The sequence below is a fragment of the Puntigrus tetrazona genome, chromosome 5, assembly GCF_018831695.1.
Source record: "Puntigrus tetrazona isolate hp1 chromosome 5, ASM1883169v1, whole genome shotgun sequence".
Classification (NCBI taxonomy): Eukaryota; Metazoa; Chordata; class Actinopteri; order Cypriniformes; family Cyprinidae; genus Puntigrus; species Puntigrus tetrazona.
This window is the reverse complement of record NC_056703.1, coordinates 22,969,286-22,992,302: the sequence shown is the minus strand read 5'-3', so window position 1 is coordinate 22,992,302 and position 23,017 is coordinate 22,969,286. Positions and strand designations below refer to the sequence as shown.

Sequence of the window (23,017 nt, the reverse complement as noted above, 5' to 3'; positions counted from 1 at the left end):
TTTCGCGCCACCTAGCGATTTCTTCCTGCTGCTATAAAAAAAAAAAGATCAGCGCTCACAAGCAAGGGATGAACATATTTGTTCGTGTTTGCGAACATTTAACAATGATCCCTAATCAAAATAATATGCAAACGGGGATAATTAAAGAGATATTTCTCATTTGACGATAAAAATAGAATTAAACTGATGTTCCCTATATAGGCTACTGTAAAAATACTTGCAGGTGTGAGAGGATAAAGTCATTTCCTTACTAAGTTGTAGACCCAGAGACACATTATTTCTTGTGTAGCACATTCTTGTAATAATTTTGTCTGTGTACGGTATTTTATTAATATGGAATTATGCAGCATACTGTCTAAAAGATCTGCATGCTTCGTTATTCTCAAAACAGCCCTCTTACACGCTTTAAAACACATGGCTTCCTGCCTCCTGTTTAGGGCCTGTTTTGTAACGAAAGCTTTAGCTTTAATAAGTCGTAGGGTACACATATGGAATAACTCACTGTATTTAGTTTCCAGATATCAACGTAGTTCATTTCTGCCTGCGTGATTGTACAAGGACACCTTCCCCATTGACCGGCTCAGTAGCATTAGATGATTTGCACCATTAGTGCAATGCCATTATACGGCTCTGTTTAAGAAAGTCCCGTTACCGTGTAGTTGTGTTTTTGAGCACTTTGGTTTGTTGTCTGTCACACGATTCACACACACACACACATATATATATATATATATATATATATATATATATATATATATATATATATATATATATATATAAACACGTCTATGGTTTCCATTTTCCAGGCCTTCAAAGTCATGGAAGTGTTAATGTCGTGCACGTTAACAGAAATTTGAAAGAAGTCATGAAAATGAACATTATAAAGATATTTATTATATGTATGTCATGGAAAAGTCACTAAAATGAAAGTTTTAACATGTCGTGCAAAAACACAAAGGTCAAGGTCATGAACGACATCTTCATTTGTTTTTGGATAAATTTGCGTAAGTCCATTCATTCTTAATAGTGCAGTGGAAATAAATAATATCTTTAAAAAAAAAAATATGTGGAGTAATAAATCAAATTTGAGAAAATACCGTCTTTCTAGTGTGTTGACCCTTTGTGAGTTTCGCACAGAAAGGCCTATTTGACTTTACCGGCGTGTCCGTTAGCTTCGTCCCGCTTGCGCTGTTCCTTCCATCGCCTGTATTTGGCGCGGGTTTTCTTGCAGGCGAAACGCGCGATGTCTATCATGAAGACCCAGGAGAGAGTGTAAATAGCCACCCCACCGACTTTCACTACGAGCGACGGCTTCGGAGAGGCCAATTCACAATAAAGCATTCTGCTGCCCACGCCGATCCTCACGGAGGCAAACAGGAGAATGAAGAGCAGGTCCACCACATCCCCGGCCAGGCTGTCGTAGCGGCCCGCGCGCTTCAGGAACCAGCGGGCCTGCAGGAGCGGGTTGGTGATCTCGCTGCCGAACAGGACGGCGCAGGTCTCGATGCCCGACTCTCCCAGCCCGAGGGCCAGCACTATCCCGAGGATGCTCATGGTGTGGTGGGCCAGCATCACCGGACCCTCGGTGCGGAAATACACACACCAGGCCATGTCAAAGAGGAAGTATCCCAAGCTGAGAACAAGAGCCAAGATCTGGAGAGATGTGTTTTCGGTGCCTGGAAAAAAAAAATCACATTATTTTAAGAGAATTATTTTAATCGAATTTCTATATTTACATATTACATAGCTCTAACACTAGACATGGTACCATGTTTCAATATTATATATATATAAATATATATATATATATATATATATATATATATATATATATATATTGATATAAATATATATATTTATTTTATCAATATTTATATATATATATATATATATATATATATATATATATATATATATATATATATATTATATATACTTTTGAATATATAGTTTTTTTAATAATTATATTTACTTTTTATATTTATAATTTTGTAAAAAAAAAAAAAAACATTAGAAATTATTTGAAAACTTTTAAGAAATCTTGTTAGGAAATGTATATTTTTTATATATTGCACTGTTTCTTTTATGTGAATTTTATGGAGCGTTCCCCTGCTGTCCTTTAGACCTCTACACAAGTCATTTCTGTCCCTGAAGCTGCTGTGACCCCGGAGGTCCTCCTCGTGAACTCCTCTACTGCCTTTGCTGCTTGTATACCTGATAATAAGAATAACAAATACGGCACCACCAGTGCACCATAACTGTACATGTAAACTGGTTTTGTGCACTCAATTAAGTTGCTTAAAGTGAAATTTAGATTTGATCAAGTTCCTGGCTAAATGTAGAGTTGCTTACCGTAGCACCACCATGTGGCTGATATTCACTATATTCAGTACACATACTCTTTTTAAGGTGGTGTGTGAATACGCAGGTATGGGTTTCTTCTCCACTGTGCATTGATTTTCCCAAGTAACTTGTAAAGTAACACATTACTTTAATTGCTTTTTCTAAAATGAAATGCCAGTTACTTTTTATCTTATTTTTCTTTGGAGAAATACAGAGTTATTGTGCTGGCTGTGTGAATATGCATCAAAAACAGATTTAATATTCATCAAAATAAATGAAAACAAACTCAGAATATGATGCAAACCTGCAATAATTGAATGTTAAATTAAACAAATGCATCTAATGCCATTTTATTAACCCGTGTCTTTGCTGCTGACCTTTGATGATCCAGTTCAACCCTACTTATAAGCGAAAATTATTTCATAACAATTGTAAATCTTTTTTTCTTCTACTTTTTTATAGTAAAGTAACGCATTACTTTCCATGAAATGTAACTAAGTAACATAATTGGTTACTTTTTTAGTAACGTAATATTGTATTGAATTACTGCTAAAAGTACCTTTCCCTAACACTGGCGGTACTCTCATGAACGTGACACGAGAGAGAAGAAACTGGTAATAAAGTTTTTCTTTGCACATAAAAGGTATTCTCATAGCTTCATAATATTACAGTTCGAACAATTTATGGCTATCACTAAATTTCCGGGCCTTGAACGTTTCATTTACCTTGCTGTCTGTGCAGGGTCAGAAAGCTCATGGATTTAATCAAAAATATCATAAAGGGGCCATGAACTGAGAAATCAAATTTCCCTTGATTTATTTGACATTTAAGATGTCGCTGCAATATAAGAGCATTCTGTAAGTTGTTGTAATATGATGCAATAGCGTGACTAAACACCGTCTCCATGGAAACAGATCAACGCCTGCATCCACACTGCTGCCTGTTTAGCCCCGCCCACCAGTTCAAGAAAGGCATACACATAAACCAAATGACAGAGAGATGCTTTATGATCCTAACATTAGGAAAGAATGGATGATTTTTTTGTAATGACGTTCTAGGCTGTGTCAATAAAAACTCAATCCGTTCACTTCAAGCACAATGTTGATGCAGGATTTTCAGAAAGGTTCAAACTGAAGGATGATGCTATGTTGAAGATGATATGTCTGTTTCTTTCTTATTCTCTTTCTCGGTTCGTATCAAGATCAGATGGTGGATCAGCACCAAGAGATGACCTTCATCTGAGACCAGAACACCTAGATCCCACACAAACACACTATAAGTCCTTTACACTATCCGACACAGCTGCGTTTTCAATTGAACTGGAAGAGAACTGACCCCAACTGAGTCTGGTTTCTCCCAAGGTTTTTTTTCCTCCATTCTGTATGGATGGGGTTTGGGTTCATTGCCCAATGGGCCTCCTTAGTAAGGCCACTTCATTTCTAGTGATTATTGTTGATTTGGTTATGCAGGCTGTCTTCGCATTTAATAACAAATTGTTCTTTCAACAATCATTATACATCCCTGTCACTGTATTCTCCTATTTGATACTGTTCAGTGCTTTGATACGATCTGCATTGTTAAACGCGCTGTATAAATAAAAGTAACCGAAGTGACCGACGCGTCAGACTTTTGAAGGTTAAACGCCTCCAAACAGGACAACCTACCTGGGTGTGTAAAAGGCCATGGCCCAGCGATGAAGCCAATGTAGGCAGTCACGCAGACGATGAGGACGCCGTGGAGCAGAGTTACCAGCCTGCAGTTCCACTCACCATCTCTCTCACTGTTCAAGCGACACAGCAGCACGTACAGACAGAGCCAGCCAATCAGACTGCAGCTCGTCTCTATGATCAGCAGAGGCATCTCTGCACTGAAAGACAAGAAATACAATAGTAGAAATATTAATAAGTCTGCAAAAAATAAATAAAATAAATAAAAGTAAAACCATAAAAATATTTTAAAACATTTTATTCAACTAGTTAGTTGCCAAGGCTACATTCTTCATTTTCATCACATAAGTTGATTGACAAAAATAACACTAAAATCAAACGTAATATACACTATAAATATTTTTTGAAAGCAAAAACAACAACATTACTCTTAAAAATGAAAATCATAAAAGAAAATATAAAAATAAAAACGAAATTAAAGTATTAATAAGAACTCTAATAGTATCATGGTGATAATAACACTGGTCTGCATACAATATTATAATATTGTAGTATTTGACAGTATTTTGCACTTTTAATTTGACCTATTTTGCAATTTTAAGACAACCAAATGACCAATAAAAAAAAAAAAAATATATATATATATATATATATATATATATATATATATATATATATATATATATATATATATATATATATATATATTTATTTATTGGTCATTTGGTTGTCTTAAGTTTGCAAAATAGGTCAAATTAGTTCAACAAGTTTTAGAAAACTTAATTCTTCACTTAATTTTCTTCATTTTCATTGAAATTATATAGCCTATATACTAACATTGATACGAACTATAATAGTAATACTACGATACTAAAAAGCACATGGTCTGCATCCAATCAATACATTTTCCTCCAGATAAATCTTTCTCTGCTTTTGAATACGACATATTACAACTCTAAATATCACCTCAGCTGAGTGACTTAACCGCTCAAAAGCATTTAGCAGAAACCCATTTACCAACCTCAGATACAACTCATGCATAAGGACCTAAACATCCCGGTAGATCCATGAAGTAGCTCCAGGCTTCTTCTCAACCCATGGCATTCTCAGTGCACTGCAGTCACGTCAGGACATCCAACTGCGAGTGACAACCCCGACAGAAAATCCCGAAAGTGGTGTGACACAACAGACACAATCAGTGTAAAACCACAATGCTTCTGATCGCTCACTTCCTCTTCTCTCCCCAGCCTCAGCGGCTTGAGCCTCTTATGAGATTAGACTCTTCACTCCCAATATACCCCGGCTAAATTCCACGCTGCATTCGTGGGCCATTCATCTGCCCATCCTATGACCCTACAGTGGGGCGATTTGTGCCCTCATAAACTTCCAACTTTAATTGCATTCAAACTGTTGTAAGGAGAGAGTTGGGAATCGGGCCAAAGAGGTGAGTATTGTGTAATGTGTAAGTGACAGGTGCTGGAAGGATGGTGCTTATAAGACACGGGATTAGTGTGATAGTCACTGTACCTGCCAGTAAGACGGGGAGACACATTACTGAAGGTAGAAGAAAATAGTTTGAAAAATGCACGTGTAGGCTAAACTACAGATTTCAAAAGAGTTTTGAAATCTGTAAAAAGCAACAGAAGAAGCATGTAATGATTCCAGAGAAAACGGATCAGTTTTTAAAGGACGTTTTGATAACCTAAAGAACTTTTACCACCATGAAGAACCGCATTGATGATCTGTTTTGCGACTTTGATGTCCGCTACAGTAAAATGAGCAGAGTTTAGTGTTGTAAGCATTCCCCAGCCAATGGCGGTTGACTGGAAGGAGCTGGATTTAGCTGGTCAGCTGGGAAGTGGCCAAAACCCCTCTAAAACCAGACTGGTTGACCAGCTGAAACCAGCCAACCACCTTAGGTCGGTTTTAGCTGTTGTAATTACAGTTGATGGTTGTTATTTTGGCCTCATTCGAAATCGCATACTCTCTACTGTATTAAAGGCCAAAAAAAATAGGGCACGAGCAGAAGTGAGCATGTGATAACCGCTTTACTATACTCCGCAAGGCAACGTGAGGTGATTGTGAACGGCAGCAATGCAGCATGACTCGGGTCCAGAATATTCAGACTACACACATGTTTATATAAAGTACTTTTTTGATAGTGGTTAGGTGATACTTATTCCAAAAGAAAGTAGCTACTCTGCAAGCGTCACACTGCAAGCGTTTAAGGGGAGATTGTAGGAAAGAAACAAAGGCCTCGGTCTTATTAGAAGTATTATCAGAAGAAGTATTTAGATTGGCTTCAGAAATATACTAGATATCATTTAAGATGCTTCTTCTGAGCCAAAACTTTACTGCACCTTTCTTAGAAAGTAATACTGCAGTTTTTTTTTTAAACCACTGCAGTTTTTGTAGAAAACTACAATTGTTTGGACACGAATAAAACTGCGTTATTGCATTGTTTTACTGCAATACATCTGAAGTACACTTAAAATACAACTCTAGTAGAGCTGTAGCATTACCTATAAACTGCAATACAGCTGAAGTATACAATTACACGGCAATAAAACTGCAGTAGTATTATAATATATAACACAAGTGAAGTACAATTCAAAACGATCAAAGTGGAATGCTAATAAAATGCTGAACAGTAAACACTAAAATGCAACCAAAATATTCAGAACAAAAAAGTACAAAAAAAGTACAAAACAACAGTAAATGTCTCAAACAATAAAAATGCAACTATATAATTGTATTATTATTTATACTTAAAATAACAGGCTGAGATTTACACAATCTACTTAGTGTTTATTTACAAATCACGCCATCATGATCATTTCTTCCCTCATTATTCTGTTCCGCTTGTTCTGATGACTCCCTTTATCTCAGACGCTGAACAGCGTTTTGGAAGTAGTCTGGAAAACACACAAAAACAGAAATTCTCGAGTTTCAGTTACACTTTTCACTACAGGCATAGTTAGTATGAAATGAGTCTTATGTGGGATGTAAGCAAGTTTTTGTGAAAAGTATTCATACTACTCCCAATTAATTTCTTGTGGCACGTTGGTCAACATTAACTACGTCTGTGAACACTCCAGGTAAAAGAAGTCAAGAAGTTGCTTCACCCAAAAATACAAATATTGTCATCAGTTATTCGCCCTCGTGTCGTTCCAAACCCACGAGTCTAGCGTTCATCTTCAGAACACAAAAGAAGATCTTTATAATGAAGAGCTTTCTGTCTCTCCACTGATCCATGCAACTCACCCTTCTGGAAAAAAACACAGAAACAATTATGTTTAAATACTCCTCCGCAATTATCATTTCATTTTTTTCATTCAAATTCTAACCTCACTTTAAATAATATTAATAGAAAATATTTAGAATTCACAGATATGTACATATACTATTTAATACAAATAAAAAGTGCTATTAAGTACTAAAAGCCACACATTTATTTTAAATGGTGATTAAACTGATTGTAATGATCTACGCATTCATTGTTTTAATGCATACCTTCCAGATCAATCAGAGAGAATCAAAGAGTCCTGAAGAAACTGCTGAGAGTTGATGTTAAACATCAAAAGTGATTTCATTACTTTAGCACTCCCTCAGCTCTCTCTCTGTCTCCACAGCCATTATCTTCTGTTGGTCTTTATGTTTGGTCTTCTTTTTTAGTTGTTATCAGTGCATTGTCCTGAGAAAAGCAAACACACACAACAGAAATGCTGGTGTACACTGCTGTCTTATAATTGATCCTATTTCTGTGTGTATCCGGTACTTAATATTGTCAGATATATTTAGTATAGTGTCAGCAAAGTCAGTGTCAGTGGAGTCAGATTAGTAATATTGCTGAATATTGTGTGTCCACAAATAAGCAAGCCATACGCTGACAGTGGCAAGAAACCCAAACAATATCAGCTAACAGAATGGAGAAAACAAAACGCTGGGATAAATGATCTATCGCAGTTCCTCTCGGGCCAACAAATGAACAAGGTGTGATTATGATTTAGGATGCATCACAATTCGTTGTGAAATATACATCACTGTAGGCCTGAGATGTTGATCTCATTTAAATACTATCTTAAATCAGGCTAACTAACTCACGTGCGGGTTATTAATCCGTGCGGGTGAAAAATATTTTTGTACGATGCTTTATAGTGTGTACACGTTACAAAAAAAACTTGCTAACTTTCACTTGCTAGCTTGCTAAAGCTAAAAGCTAGGAACTTTAAGAGCTCATGTACTGTAATTTAAAAAATGTATGAAAATAATTTTAATCTGAAGTTTTTGTGACTGAAATCTTCACGTGCATTTGAGCATATCACTGAACTGCACTTGCATTGTGTCTGTACATCTCTATACTGCGCACCGCTTCATTGTACTGCACTTCTACTGCTGTTAAAATGTAAAGAACTGCAGATAAACACTTCAATATCCTGCTAATCTGCTTTGCGCATACGGGCTAGTCTGATATTTACAACATGCTAACATGTAAATCATGCAAGAAACATGTCAACAACATGTTTGTGTTAGAACATGCTTGCAACATGCTAATCGTGCTAGAAGCATCACAGCAACACGTTATCATGTTGGAACATGCTAGCAACATGCTAATCGTGCTAGAAGCATCACAGCAACACGTTATCGTGTTGGAACATGCTAGCAACATGCTAATCGTGCTAGAAGCATCACAGCAACACGTTATCGTGTTAGAACATGCTAGCAACATGCTAATCGTGCTTGAAGCATCACACCAACACGTTATCGTGTTAGAACATGCTAGCAACATGCTAATTGTGCTAGAAGCATCACACTAACACGTTATCGTGTTAGAACATGCTAGCAACATGCTAATCTCGTAAGAAACATGCTAACATGGTAATCATGCTAAAAATATATGTTAAATCATGCCAGCACTGTGCTAAATTAACACAGTAACTAATCTCGAAACTTCAAGTTTTACAACTGTTTTAAACGTTCAGGCTCGGCTTTCTGAAGTCAACCTCAAAGTTTGTTCTCGAACTTATCCCATTAACCTTTATCTAACACAGTCTAAGTCTCTCTTATTTTGTTTTATTATGTTTTTGGTACGTCACTGACTTAAAGACCACAATCAGAACAAATGTCCCCAGCATCCTCCCTCTGTGGGCTACCCTTGAAGAGTGTCCTGAGGATGGCAGGCATCTGAGCCTCAGCATTAACCCACATCCAGCTTAGCTATAATCTGGGACAGAGCAAGGTTATTACCTCCCAGCAGAGACCTGGAAGAAATAACCTGTAATTCTCAAATTTGTATACATATATTTTGGTTGTATAATGTCTCTAGATGCTGTCACTTTTCAAGTTCATTCAAGAAGATCTGTTATGACTATTAAAGCAGTAAATGTGAATTGAGGTCTTGTTGTCAGACATTCGTTCTGCCCTCATAAATATACACTTTTGTATATGCATTATATTAATGAAACATTAAACTCACAGTAGTAAACGCACCCCTATGTGGAAAGATTTTCTCTGCCGTTCTCTTATACGCATAAAACTAACTGAATTTTAAACGTGTTAAAATATTAAACCCCCAATTTTTAAAGACATAAATCATATTAGTTGTCATTTTGTCATGTTCTTGGATGTTTTGGCTTTCTAAAATGCAACACTGCCCTTTTTGATCACCGATCATTTCCTTAATTGCTGTGCGGTTTTGAATCTAATTATGTAGCGCTGATTAAGAAAGATATACACCACACACACTGTTATAATGACACGGTAAACTCATCATAATCAGAAGTGCCTGAAAAATATATAAACAAAATCATAAAACACATTTAACCCAAATATTAAATATGGTTAAAAATTAAACTTAATGTCTGGCCAACAATTACTAAACATTAATACCTATTTGTAGAACATTATTTATTTATTCCTTGTGTGTGTGTCTGTGTGTGTGTAATTTGGTAAATTAGTGATCACTTTTATTTTGTTGCATCTATCTATCTATCTATCTATCTATCTATCTATCTATCTATCTATCTATCTATCATTAACTAACACAGACTAACAAATAAACAAGAACCAAAGAATAAGACCACAATATCACAGTTTTAAGAATTAAGTTTTAGAAGAATTAAGTTTTAAAAATTGGAAGACAACACAGATTTTAAAGTTTTCAATCAGACGACACACACACACACACACACACACACACACACACACACACACACACACACACAACGAACAGACAAGTCAAAAAGAGTCTAAAAGGTGGGCTACCCATCAGTGTGTCTCATGCTGGTATAAATAAATCCTGATCCAAGACAGCTCGAGCTCAGTGTGATATTTTAAAGAACTCTAGAGGGCAGCCTTCTTCTATTCTCTCAGCTTCACCCAGTTACTAAAAAGCGAGTCGGAAAACTAAATAAGGTTTAATTAAATATATTTCATGACTTTAGGCATGTCTTTCCGACATTCCGAGTGATTTCTCATTTCATGATGACAATGATGTGTCTGGTACAGGCCTAAATCTTTATATTCAGTACTACACGATTAAACTCAGAATAACACAGTAATTAAGAGCAAGGCCTTCATTGAGACTGAATGACACATTTAAATGTAGCCTACCCTTTGCAAGCAGCGATCTCAGTAACAGACATAATGGAAACCTCGCTTTAAACAAAAGCAGTTTGTATCAGCAGATGCTTTCTCAGCGCCGGCAGACAGAGCTCCTGTAAAAACACTCAACACACAAAACACACAACTGGAGGAAAGACCCAAAGTCAAGCCGTCCAAGAAGTTGAGACAAACGCTGAACGTAACGTATCTTTATTTTTTGGCCAAAAATGATATAAAAATGCAAGCATCAAACGCATACCACAAGTACTTAATTTACATCCATAAGTGAAATCAAACATAAAACACTGCGTAACTGTGTTTGCGAACAATCTACAATGAGAATGATAGTTTGCGCCATTACAACATGATTAGCCCACGAGGACAGGCAGGGAAAAGGTGCCAGTGTATGCAGCGGCTCGACAGTGTTCTGACAGTCTCAGGTGGCTCACGCTAACATTTAGACAAAAGAAGTTCATTATACCACAAATAAAGGTGCCCGTGTTTCTCTTATACTTCGATGAACGCAAAGGCCGCGAAGCGAACACGACTTACAGAGGAAGAGCTGAACAAAACCTGCCTACGTTTTGGAATTTAATCACAACTTCAAAAATGCACGATCACAACTACAATCAAATACGAATCGGTCCGAGTGTGGTTTAACGTGGTTAATAACAGCCCTGAAGTTATTCCTATTCGGCTTCCTCGAGCGTCCATGTAGGCGACACGTGTCACGTCTTTAACTAAGCCCAAGCCACGTTCAGAAACAAAAGAAAAAGTCACACGAACGGCAGCTCTCAAAATCTGAAAAAGCAACAAAAGTGAAAAAAAGGTAAAAGAGCCATACGTTTTTTTAAATGTACTGCTTCTCTTTATAAAAAAAGTGTTATTATTCACGACAAAACCTTCCCTTCACCAGATACAAAGACGTGCGCGCAACAAACGAGACAACGCAACGGTTTCAGTGTAACTAACGTTGATATGAAATGAAGACACATTTTTGCAGGCACTGCAGTTGAGGCAGAAACAGAGGGAGCTGCAATTCCCCTCAGCAGTCAAAACACAAAGAGCTACAATTTCCTTCCCTACGACTATTTACAAACAGTACATGAGCTCTGCAGTAGTTTGAGTGTCAGCTCAGTATCACTGACTGAATCCAGGGGTCATGTTTATCCGTTTATTCAAGTTAGACGGGGTTCCTTAATATCGCCATGGGCTGTGTGTTTATAAAGCCTTCACATCTGTTATTCTCCACGTCTTTATGCTGGGTTTTCGATTAACATCCTTTGAAACCGAACTTGCATTTATTATTTGGTCCATTGAGAGATACTGGGAAATGAGGAGAAGACCGACTGTTCTGTACATATGAAACAAACGAACTTTTTGAAAAAAAAAAAAAAAAAAAAAAAAAAAAAGTTCCAAAACAACCCCCAATGTTTTCTGAACAGAGCTTAGAAAAGCACAACTGGAACGAATAAGGTACGCGAAACATATTTATAATATATACATTTTTGTGGTCTAAAAAGGACACCGAGCTTCATTTGTAAAACAAGCAAAATAAATTCATTAGTAAAACCATTTTTATCTTTAAATTAGTGCATTAAAGGATTAGTTCACTTTCAGAACAAAAAATTCTGATAATTTAATCATTTAATGTTCATGTCTTTCTTTCTTCAGTTGAAATGAATTTAAGGTTTTTGAGAAAAACATGGATTTTTTCTCCAGTGGAGATCAACAGATTGAAACTGAAATTTAGATCTTCAGTGCAGCTTCGAGGGTCTCTACATGATCCCAGCTGAGAAATTAGGGGCTTTTTAGGCTATTAATTATATAAAACAATAGAAATTATACACTTTTTTAACCACAAATGCTCGTCTTGCACTAGTTCGACACCTCCTTTTTCATATAAAAGAATAAAACAACAATGTCGTATTAATAAAAAAGGTTTTTTATCCTACTCTAACGTTTTAGTCACAAAATACACAGACGAGGAACTTACCACGCATTAGATTTCCAAAGTGATCATGCAATGCTTAAGGCTGAACCAGCGGTTAAAGTTGTGGTTAAAGAGTGTATAAATGTTTATTTGTATATTTAATAGCTTTGCTAGAAAATACACTTATTTCGTATTTTGTCTAGAGCCCTTTGAAGAGTCATTCAATCCATCGGTTCCCATTGAAGTCCACTATATGGAGAAAAATCCTGGACTGTTTTCTTAAAAAAAACTTCATTTCTTTATGACTGAAGAAAGAAAGAAATTGATATCTTGAACATACCGTTGAGTAAATGAGTAAAAGTAAACTAATCTTTTAATTATTGTTGCAGCATCTTGACATTTTTGTAGTCAAACCCAGGCGTAAGCATCGCTATGGTTTTCTTGACGAAAACCAGAAGGGATTTTTCCAATGAGTTTTGTATTACTGTATTTCATGTGATAGAATAAACTGAAAATATCCTGGGCTCGTATCAAACACAGACCTTGTTTCAGACAATTATCCTAAAACACATGAAAAAAAAAGTTCACTTGAGAATGACTGGATGTTTCCAGGTTATTTCTACAAAAATATATCAACCGATTTTAATGCAACGTGGCGCTCACGTTAGATACAGACCGTGTGTAAGAATGCTTTTACTCAGAAATGTATTTTGCTTGTGTTTAAATGATGAAGCTCGTGGTCTTGAAATTGGTCGATGGTTGAAGAAAACAAACAAAGAACAGTAGAAAATAGAGGACAATCTTCCTTTATCGCTTACGTCCCATTTATCCAAGCATGAATACTGCTGCTCGCGCACGAGATACAAAAGTACAGTCCACTTTATCCAGAGGAGGTGGCTGCACCACAAGAGGTCCTCCAGCTCGTAAGACTTTGATTGTTGGGTCAGCAGGGAGGTACAGACGCCATCTTTAGTCGCCCACGGGTCTCCGCTTATGAGCTAAGGGTGCTGTTCTTTATACCAAAAAAGCGACACATGATAAGGTTAAAAAGATGCTATTCACAGTCGTCTCATCGTGATACTTGCTATGCTTTTTGAACAAGTATGTATGGTTACTTGGTCATTGGGAGGTTTCTGTTCTCCGTTGACGCCCTTCAGTAGCACAGACTCTTCTGTCTTTTTTGCCTTCATCTCTACGACGATGTCATCTTTGTTAGTCTTCTCCTTGGTGCTGTAGACATTAATGCTGTAGAGATTAACACACTGATACACCAGATGTTTTTCTGAGCTTCTGTACTGAATTATACATGGCATATGCAATTTGCTGTTAGAAAGTCTTATCAAATCACCCCTACAAAAGTTTGGACGCACTTGACAGAATTTGTTTATTTGATTGAAAGATTATTCATTAACACTGTACAAAAGTCATGTATACATTTCTCTTTCCTAAAATGTTTCCTAAACCTATTTTTCAGGTTCTATAGATTAACTTTAGTAAATGCTTTAGCATGACACATTTTCTTTCTTTCTTTTTTTAACACTATTTATTGGTTAATGTTAATTATCATTTAAGGTCAGTATAATGTGTTTCTAAGAAATCTAACAAGAACGTATTACATTGACAGTGACAGTAAAGATATCTCTAATGTAACAAAATACATTTTTAGACAATCTTTAAAATATGTTTAATGTTTATAACATTAATATTAGAGAATGTTTCTTGAGCACCAAATCAGCACATTATAATGATTTCTAAAGGATCATGTGAAGACTGGACTAATAATGTAACTTTGCCATTACACTAATAAATTACACAAGAGATTTATTTTTTAGAAATATTCTAAAATCTTGCTAACCCCATACCTTTGAACGGTAGTTTAGATATATATTACCATATTTAATATATTACCATGGTACTAAATGTGCCATTTTTTACATTTTACTAAAGCATACTTTAATAAAATATAATAAAATGTATAATTTAAACTATACTATCTGCATAAAGATCCAAGTTAACAATCATATGTAAATTTAAATATTACATATATTTAGATTACTTATATTAAGATGACATTATTGAGCTTTCTCTATTTACTACAGTGCTGTAATGTTAGATATATTCATTATTTTTTTTTAATAAATTTGACAAAAAATATTTATTTATAGATTTACTTATTTTCTATTTTTTTACACTGCTTTTCTCTAATCTTTTCCACCGATTTCCCAGCACTTCCTTGCGGGCCTAACTTTAAACTCCTGCACTAATGTTTACTAGTAAACTGGATAGAAAGAAAAAGTATTACATACATGTCTTGCTTGCCCGACCGTCCACAGGGCAACTTGCCCTTTTTATACAGGAAGTAGAAGACACTGCCCAGGATGGCCAGCAACAGGATGCTGACGATAATCACCACAATAATCACTCCACTGTTATCGACTGGAGAGAGAGAACAACAGATATGAACATTGGTATGACTGACTGAAATATAATAACTATCAACATTTCAAACAAGACAATAATTAATTCATGCTAAAACTCAGTTAACGAGCTTTCGGGCAAAACACAAAAGTGAAATACCATACTAAATCACAAAAAGAGAACTGAAGGACACGTTACGCCGCGCTTTTAACAAAGGCTGCAACATTTGTATTCAAAACACGTGCCACAAGACGAAGAACGCATGCCCTTGTATATGAGACGAGTTTGGTATGAAACATATAATTAGAGTCAAATGAGTCTCATATTCCTCAGAGTCACATAAAGAAAATTAAGGAGAGCCATTCAGAGGAAGCGTCATCAAATGCTAAAAATAAACACAGAAAGACGACAAACAATTGTCTGGGAATGGATTTTATGAGTTAAATCTACTCAATAAAACAGCAGGCTGCGACCACAATCTTCACCATAATAGTTTAACAGTCCGAGTCGCGGCCCTGCACTTCAAAACATTTGTTAAAATATTCGCACAGAAGAGCTAATTATACATTCAACTTGGACAACATTCTGCTGGATCTGCCCCTGCTATCTGAAGCAATGTCTGCTTCAATTCTAGCTTTTTTTTGGCTCTATGACTTTTCTTCACACAGAATTTTAAATATGCCCAGAGGCCGAGCCAAGCTAACCGAGCTGCTGCAGAGGCTTCGCCATATAAAATCTATGAATTATTCAAGTACATTAGATGATCTTTTATTGTTTGTAAGGGTTGACTTTTGCAGGGATGAAATGGACTAGGTGTTGATTTAAAGCATACAATCCTTTCTAACAGGCAAATAGATTGACACAAAAGAGCAAAAAATGTTACCTGAAGTTTTTCTAGCTGTTGGAGTCTGGGAGAACGGAACTGGGGGGGAAAAACATTAACATTTTTCATTCCAGACAACCAATATTTTAACATAAAATCCAGCATGTCCTATTCAAAAGTTAAAATTATATTATATATCTGATGATGATGCATGTCTTTAAAAAATAGTATTAAGAAATGTTTTGGGGAATATGATCATCATATCAGAATGATTTCTGAAGGATCATGTGACAGTGAAGACTGGAGTAATGATTCTGAAAATTCTGAATAAATAACATTTAAAAAAACATACAGTTTTTTCACAATAATTTGATAAATACAGTAAAATCAGTACTATTAAGCATAAGTGAATCATATGTGGCATAAAAAATAACTGAAAATAACTTATACTTTACTATAAAATAAGTAATATATAAAATAGTGCTATCAATTGACACTTTTTTTTTTCTGAAATTAATCACGGTTAATTCCACCCCTAACATTAAAGTGAAACAATCTCACCTTCAATCCTTAAATTAATGTACAAACAACATAAAGACAGTGTACTTTTAATATTTATTTAGTGATTTTTTTATTACAGAAGGACACTATCATTTCTGTCTCTGATTTGGTTGTAAAGACATTCTGGATCTTTTTTGTCAAGAAAATGTTTAACAAATAAGTGTGTTTTTTTGACAGTATAAACACTAATTGTGACAGTAATGTGCATTCATATTAAAATAAATGTGTTTAGAATTAGTAAGCATTCAGTCAGTTCTATTTTAATGAGCAATAAGGAAAACCGACTCTTACTGCTCCTGATGCTGTAAGTCTTGGTCTCCATTCCAAAGTCGTTTGTTGAATTGCAGACAGCAACAGTGTCCGTGGTGACTTTAAGCATCACAACGCTGTAGACTTGATCCTCCGTCTCTCTTTTAACAACCTCACGCCAGCTCTGAGACTACAACACACACACAAGCCTCAGTCCACAGCTCAGTGTAACATTAACAGAGGGCTGAGAGGAAATCGGGAGTTACCTGACTGCCAGTGATGCTCCAGGTGATGGTGGGTCTGGGGTAACCTCTCACCTCACAGCTCAAATTCACCCAACCCCCCACTTTCTCCGTCAGCTCAATCTCCCTCTCCGCGTCCTTCATCTGAGGCCCGCCTGGAGGAGCAGATAAAGTAACCACGTTAAAGCTCTTTTGCTGAGTTTCAGCAGTTTGAAAGACGTGCTGAGCTCCTCCTCACCCTGTACGATGATGTGGACAGAACCGCTGGTCAGCAGGCCCGGCAGAGACGGTACAGTCACCTCACAGTCGTACTGTCCAGCTGTGTCGAACGTGGCGTCCTGCAGCTGCATTACGTGTCCTCTCCCGACCTCGGTCCCATCCTACGCAAACAGACCCGTGCAAACAAATTCGGCAAAGAACGGATGGGGTGAGAAGAAGCTCTAAACAGAACGTGGAAGACCAGTCTGAAGTGATCTGCTGAAGGGTGCGTGAATCACCTTAAACCACACAGTCGAGGTCTCTAAAGACGACAGGGCATTGCAGGTGGCTGTCAGACTCTCTCCCTTCAGCATGACCTCCGAGTCTTTGGGCACCACCACAGCTGGGTCCAGATCTGAGCACACACATAAAGGTCAACGAGGTCAATAATATGTTTGTAGTATTTTCTTTCATATTGCAAGGCGGAATCTTTCTTTCTTTCTGATAAAACATTTATTACAGTTTCTATATTTTGCAAAACAGGAAATGTGTAACCTTTTTTCAATAAAGACTGTCACTTACTGCTAATAATATATATATTTTTGAATAAAAACATCTGCAAAATTCATAAAAATGCACTACCAGTTGGTAAGACGTTCTTACTGTTTTTGAACGAAGTCTATTATGCTCACTAAGGCTGCATTTATTTGATCGGAAACACAGTAAAAGCATTTATGCTGTGAAGCATTATTACACATTATTAGTGCAATTTAAAATATGTTTCAACAGTCAAACTTTTGACCTTTTTACCTTTATGAATGAATAGAAAGCTCAAAAGAGCAGCATTTGAAATACAAATCTTTTATAATGTCTTTAGTATCGTTTTGGACATTTTAATGTGTTTTTTTTTTTATTTAAATTATTAATAAACAATCTTACCACAGACTTTTGAATAGTGAAGTCTATTATTCAACATTATTAGATCAGTACTGACAGACGATTAGATTACAATCTTTGTTTGTTTTTTAGATTCTACATTTAAAGGTGTGTGAGTAAAGCTGAGAAGCTGGAAGTTGAACTCACAGTGCACACTGAGCTGTAGGGTGTCCACAACCTCATCGTGGTCGACGTCGTCCAAGTCCAGAGAGTGGCATTCATACGCACCGCTATCTGCCCGAGACACTTCCTTCAAAACCAGCAGCCCCTGATAAGAATCCAGCTCCACGTCTGACTGTTACGAGCAGGACACAGAGAACAGTGTGAATCAGTGACACTAAGAATAACTCATTAAAGTCTGTTCATACAATTTGAAAATAAGTTGTTAAGTTAAGTTCATACAACTTAAAAAAAAAAGGAATTATCTTTCTCTCCTTTACGATGAAATAACTGCAAAATAATACATAGTGCATAACGCCTTAAACAGCTGTAAAGATTTTTTTTTTTACTGCGGTCAGCTGGTTTAAGGTCATTAGTAGTTCTCAGATTTTTGCTTTGCTTCTGCCATCAGAGACATTTGAGAACCGCTGATTTCATATTGTCGTTAAAACAAACGCATGTTAAACACATATTTGCACAAGTAAGGTACTGTTCATCCTGAGCATATAAAGCACATTGTCTGGGCCAGACATTTACTGTGTCCGCTTCTTCTCAATGGTTTACAGCCTCCCATTCAGAAAAATCGGGTCCAAATAAAAGAGATAAAAGAGGCTATTCTCACTTGTTCTCGGTTAAAAATGATGGGAGCTGGGGGGTTCCCATCGCCTTGACAACGGAGCTCCACTGTGTCCCCCTCTTTGACCAAGTCCTCGGGCGATTCTTTCCATATCTCCACACTGGTCGTGGGGTCTATATGACATACGCACATACACAAAGAGTAAGAAGCTCATGCTCATGTTCAGTTATTTAGTTAGTGCTGACAAAGCAAAGACCACAAACACAGCTTAAAATGAGGTGACCGGTGTTGGGTAGTAACTGATCTAGACTGTGTAATCGGTTTCCAGAAGTTAAGTACTTTTTATTAGATTATATGTTTTTAAAAGCTCATAACAGAATTACAATGACTTTTTTATTGATTACATATTATTCACACTATTTAACAGTTTTTCTCTTTTTTTTCTCTCTTTTACGTTTCACATATACATTATAAACACAAACAGTACACACACATATATTATGTAACCATAACTTTTATTTTCTCAATTTTACGTTTGACAGGACTACTCCAGAGGTTTCCCTGATATAATGTAAAGTTTAATGTACTTCGTGTTATTGATAACAAAGGATGGAACATACTTTCTTACTCTTTCTGTTTTTATATCAGCGTGGTACAAAATAATCCTATTTACATCAATGTGACTCAAGCCAAGAGTAAAAAAGTCAACAAAAGTAGTCTGATTAGATGGCTTCAAATGTGTAAACTATTAGATTGTGTTCCTAAGTGCAATTTTTGTACTGTCTTTTATCAGTAAGGGGCTTTATCTACCCAGTACGGACCGTGATATTCTAAAACGTGAATTTCTGCAAAAGCCTGTAAGATATGTTAGATCTAACGTGCACTTTTAACCTTATATTTGCATAAAGAGTTTTATAAACTTCAAACAAGTTTAATACTATGCAAAATCATAGCCAGGGAGATCAAATATGTGAAGCGGGATTTTGGACCAATGAGATTTCACAGAGCTACCAGAACAATTCAACAGATAACAAAAATGCAAGCATCCAAGCAGTGTTATTTAGCTCAATCATAAATAGACTTACAGTGAACTGTGATATTGATGCCTTTGGACTCTGATGTCCTGACGGCTCCTGGGACAAAATAGCTAACTTCACAGGAAAAGTGGGCATCTTTGTCTTCCTTGGTCACCTTATAATGCAACTCACTCTGCACTGTATATAGACCACTGGATTCCCTCGACAGTAGCGTTACCATGTTCACCACTGGCATGAAACACACACACAACCAGACATGCATTCACATTAGTGGCATCCCTTAAAAAGAAACAAGCTTAATTGTTCACATAAACCCAGCTGGAAAAAACAGGTCATACCATCTTAAGGAGTCTAGCTGCTTTCTTAATCACCATTGCTTGTCTAATGTGGCCTACCAGCTCAAAACAGCTTGACCAAGATGGTCTACCAGACTGATTTCGCCCTAATGGCAGTTCAGCTGACCAAACATCAATACAGCATACAGCAAACATGTGCAAATCAGAACAGGATCTTAATTGGTAGACTAGAGGATGGTGAATAATAAACTACCATATCTAACAAGCACTTAAAATTACAAGGTTAAAGATATTCTTAAGGAAATTTAAATATCTAATCACTTTACATTATAGTATTGTGATATCTACATTCTTTTGTGTCATTTAGAACAATTCACATCAGCCTTTAGGTTTGACAAGAACCAAAATTTGCATCAAATCTCCCATTTTTTTATCACCACTTAATTAATGACTTAATGACCACAACATTAAAAAAAATGCACATTTGCATCTCTAGTCTCAGATGTGAAGCAAGTTATTGTAAATTCATTTTTCTTTGTATAATGTGCACTGATGAGACATGCACAATATGAAAAGGAATTTGCAGTGAAGTAAATAAGGTCCATTTTGATTTGATGTTTACTTTAGGTTTGCTTTTTTTCTAGATTTTCCAGCAGGGTTAATGAATGTTTATATACTTACATACTGCAAGAAAAAAAAACGTCAGAAACTGATGAATGATTTAAAGTGACAGCAAAGACTTTTACATTGTTTCCATATGTGTATATATATATATATATATATATATATATATATATATATATATATATATATATATATATATATATATATATATATATATATATATCAAATTATCTGTTCTTTATAATATATCCTAAATAGAATATATATATATATATATTTCCACAAAAATGTTACTTAAGCAGCTCAACAGTGTTCAACATTTTTAATTTCCCATAGAGAAATGTTTCTTTTTTTCTCTTAACATAACAACTTCAAATTATATTATACTAAATTATAAAGATAAATGAAAGATAACAACATATAGACAAAAATAATCTGTCTATATTTTACTCACAGCCATTAGTGGGGTGGATGGGGATGTGATCACGGTACCATGTGATGTTTGGCTTGGGAAAGCCTTCTCTGGTCTCACAGGATGCAATCTAACCAAATAAAAAATAGGTCAGCTTACAGACACTATATATGCACACTATAAGAGAATCTGATTGGATGATGTACCTTAGCTGGGGAGTCACCGGACACAGAGACTCCGGAGAGGACACCTTCAATGACGGGAGGCTCTGGGGGGTCTGAAAACAGCAAGTTCACATTTGTACTTATAAAAGAAAGAAAAGAAGCAACAATATTAAGCCTTTTCAATTGACAGGACAGACTTACCAAAAACCTTCAAGAGAGTCTTGCCCTCCTCACTGCCCGCTGACAATCCACTGACCTGACAGAAAAACTCTCTTTCATCAGACAGCTTAACGTCCTGAACGGTCAGAGTTTCTCCGTCACTGTTTGATCGCACACTGATACGATCGCTGTAGGTCGTGTTCTCATCCACCTTCTGCATGGTCAGATCGCTGAACGAGATTCGGACCCGATGACCATCGCGTTCCCGCTGAGGATGATGGGAAGTAAAGCTTGGTAAATGGTCTGTAGATCTGATTAAAGTACCTCATTCAAATGTCAGTTTTACATATGTATTCAAATCATATTTTAACTATGAATTTGAACATCGTAGTGATATATTGAAAAGAAAGTAAAAAAAAAGATAAAATAATTAATAAAAGACTTCTATGTGGCATAAAAACTTTCAGTTTTCGTTTTTTGGGAAAATCTGATCTTTTCAAGCTGCAGGTAAAACATAACAATATTAATCAATGCCGAGAAGTGGGATGGATCTTTCTGAGCAAAATCAATCTATGTGCTAACGGTGTAACAAATCAAAGCGTTTAATGCAGATTTTTAGACAGCATATTATCACTACTGACACCAAAAACACCTCTGACGATACCTGAAACATTGCAATCATACAATTTTACTGATCATTTATCATTATATTTTCATTGTTTTTATTATGTTTTTATATTTTATATTTCTTCTTATTTTTTCCTTGCTTATGTAGTTTCATTGTTGTTCAATGTCATGTTTGTGGGGTTTCATTAACTGCTTTGTCTGTATGAATAGAGACAGATAAGAGGAAATAGATAAGGCTATACTTTGTTGATTAGTTTATTTAGCAATAATTGATTATTTATTCAAGGAGCTCCCTTCTGCATGTTTCTGAAGTCTGTATAAGAGACATTTTAATTATTTCTGCATCAGCCATGTGAAATTCAAAGGCCAACATATCCACATATTCAAAAATATTTCATAGTCGATTTAAAAAATGGAAATAATGCCATCATGTATTCATCCTCGTAAAGCTTACAGACATAAACTTTATTTCAATTCTGACTTTTCTCTCACATTTGCATCTTTTGGGTTTATATCTTACCCTTATGTCTTTTTTACTTTTTTAGAACTGAGACCTTTGTGGAACCGTGTCTCTTTACATCACTTCTATTAAACTGCATGGTTCATGTGAAAATTTTGGTCGATCAGACTTTTGCATGGACACAATGTTTCTTTAGAAATGTCTTCAATCGCGTTTTGAAGATGAATGGAGACCTTATTGTTTTGAGAAGGAAAAAAGGAATTAGAAAGACTCTCAGGAGTTTCAGGACTCACCACAAACCACTGGACCATGACCATCATGGGCTGCTCGGTGAAGGTATACAGGCAGGGGATTTCTGCGGACTCGTCCATGTAAACCTCTACAGTGTCCTCCATCCTCAGATCCACTAGCGCCCAAGCTGCCAAAGAAAACACACCGAGCTTGAGGCCATGTGAGAACAAAGGCTGCTTTATCAACACGTGAAACAACACATTAACAAGCTCTTAATGCATTTTAGATTGTGTACTGA

The 23,017-nt window shown here is 36.1% G+C and overlaps 2 protein-coding genes across 5 annotated transcripts in view; both read right to left on the bottom strand.

The window, feature by feature from the left end:
* The window catches only part of arhgef12b (Rho guanine nucleotide exchange factor (GEF) 12b), a 66,912-nt gene extending 53,413 nt beyond the window's left edge, over positions 1–13,499 (bottom strand). For all 3 annotated transcript variants that reach the window (XR_006251056.1, XR_006251057.1, XM_043240441.1), the window contains exons 1-6: positions 13,365–13,499; positions 7,524–7,704; positions 7,275–7,278; positions 5,032–6,925; positions 4,008–4,210; positions 1,158–1,676 (exon numbers count right to left, since the gene is read on the bottom strand). Coding sequence is in view for 1 of the 3 variants with exons in the window: in XM_043240441.1 (XP_043096376.1) it covers positions 1,158–1,676; positions 4,008–4,210; positions 5,032–5,051 (742 nt within the window). In the remaining 2 variants the exon portion in view is untranslated. The remainder of the gene's footprint in view (positions 1–1,157; positions 1,677–4,007; positions 4,211–5,031; positions 6,926–7,274; positions 7,279–7,523; positions 7,705–13,364) is intronic.
* Positions 10,808–23,017, bottom strand: part of mcama (melanoma cell adhesion molecule a) — a 45,449-nt gene continuing 33,239 nt past the window's right edge. The window contains exons 2-16 of one of the 2 annotated variants that reach the window (XM_043240442.1): positions 22,782–22,906; positions 21,444–21,669; positions 21,285–21,355; positions 21,121–21,208; positions 19,795–19,974; positions 18,755–18,882; positions 18,121–18,268; positions 17,337–17,452; positions 17,078–17,219; positions 16,864–16,994; positions 16,640–16,787; positions 15,848–15,886; positions 14,853–14,982; positions 13,662–13,791; positions 10,808–13,558 (exon numbers count right to left, since the gene is read on the bottom strand). In XM_043240442.1, coding sequence (XP_043096377.1) covers positions 13,538–13,558; positions 13,662–13,791; positions 14,853–14,982; positions 15,848–15,886; positions 16,640–16,787; positions 16,864–16,994; positions 17,078–17,219; positions 17,337–17,452; positions 18,121–18,268; positions 18,755–18,882; positions 19,795–19,974; positions 21,121–21,208; positions 21,285–21,355; positions 21,444–21,669; positions 22,782–22,906 — 1,823 coding nt within the window. In that variant the 3' untranslated portion in view covers positions 10,808–13,537. The remainder of the gene's footprint in view (positions 13,559–13,661; positions 13,792–14,852; positions 14,983–15,847; positions 15,887–16,639; positions 16,788–16,863; positions 16,995–17,077; positions 17,220–17,336; positions 17,453–18,120; positions 18,269–18,754; positions 18,883–19,794; positions 19,975–21,120; positions 21,209–21,284; positions 21,356–21,443; positions 21,670–22,781; positions 22,907–23,017) is intronic. The other variant, XM_043240443.1, reaches the window with a different exon arrangement.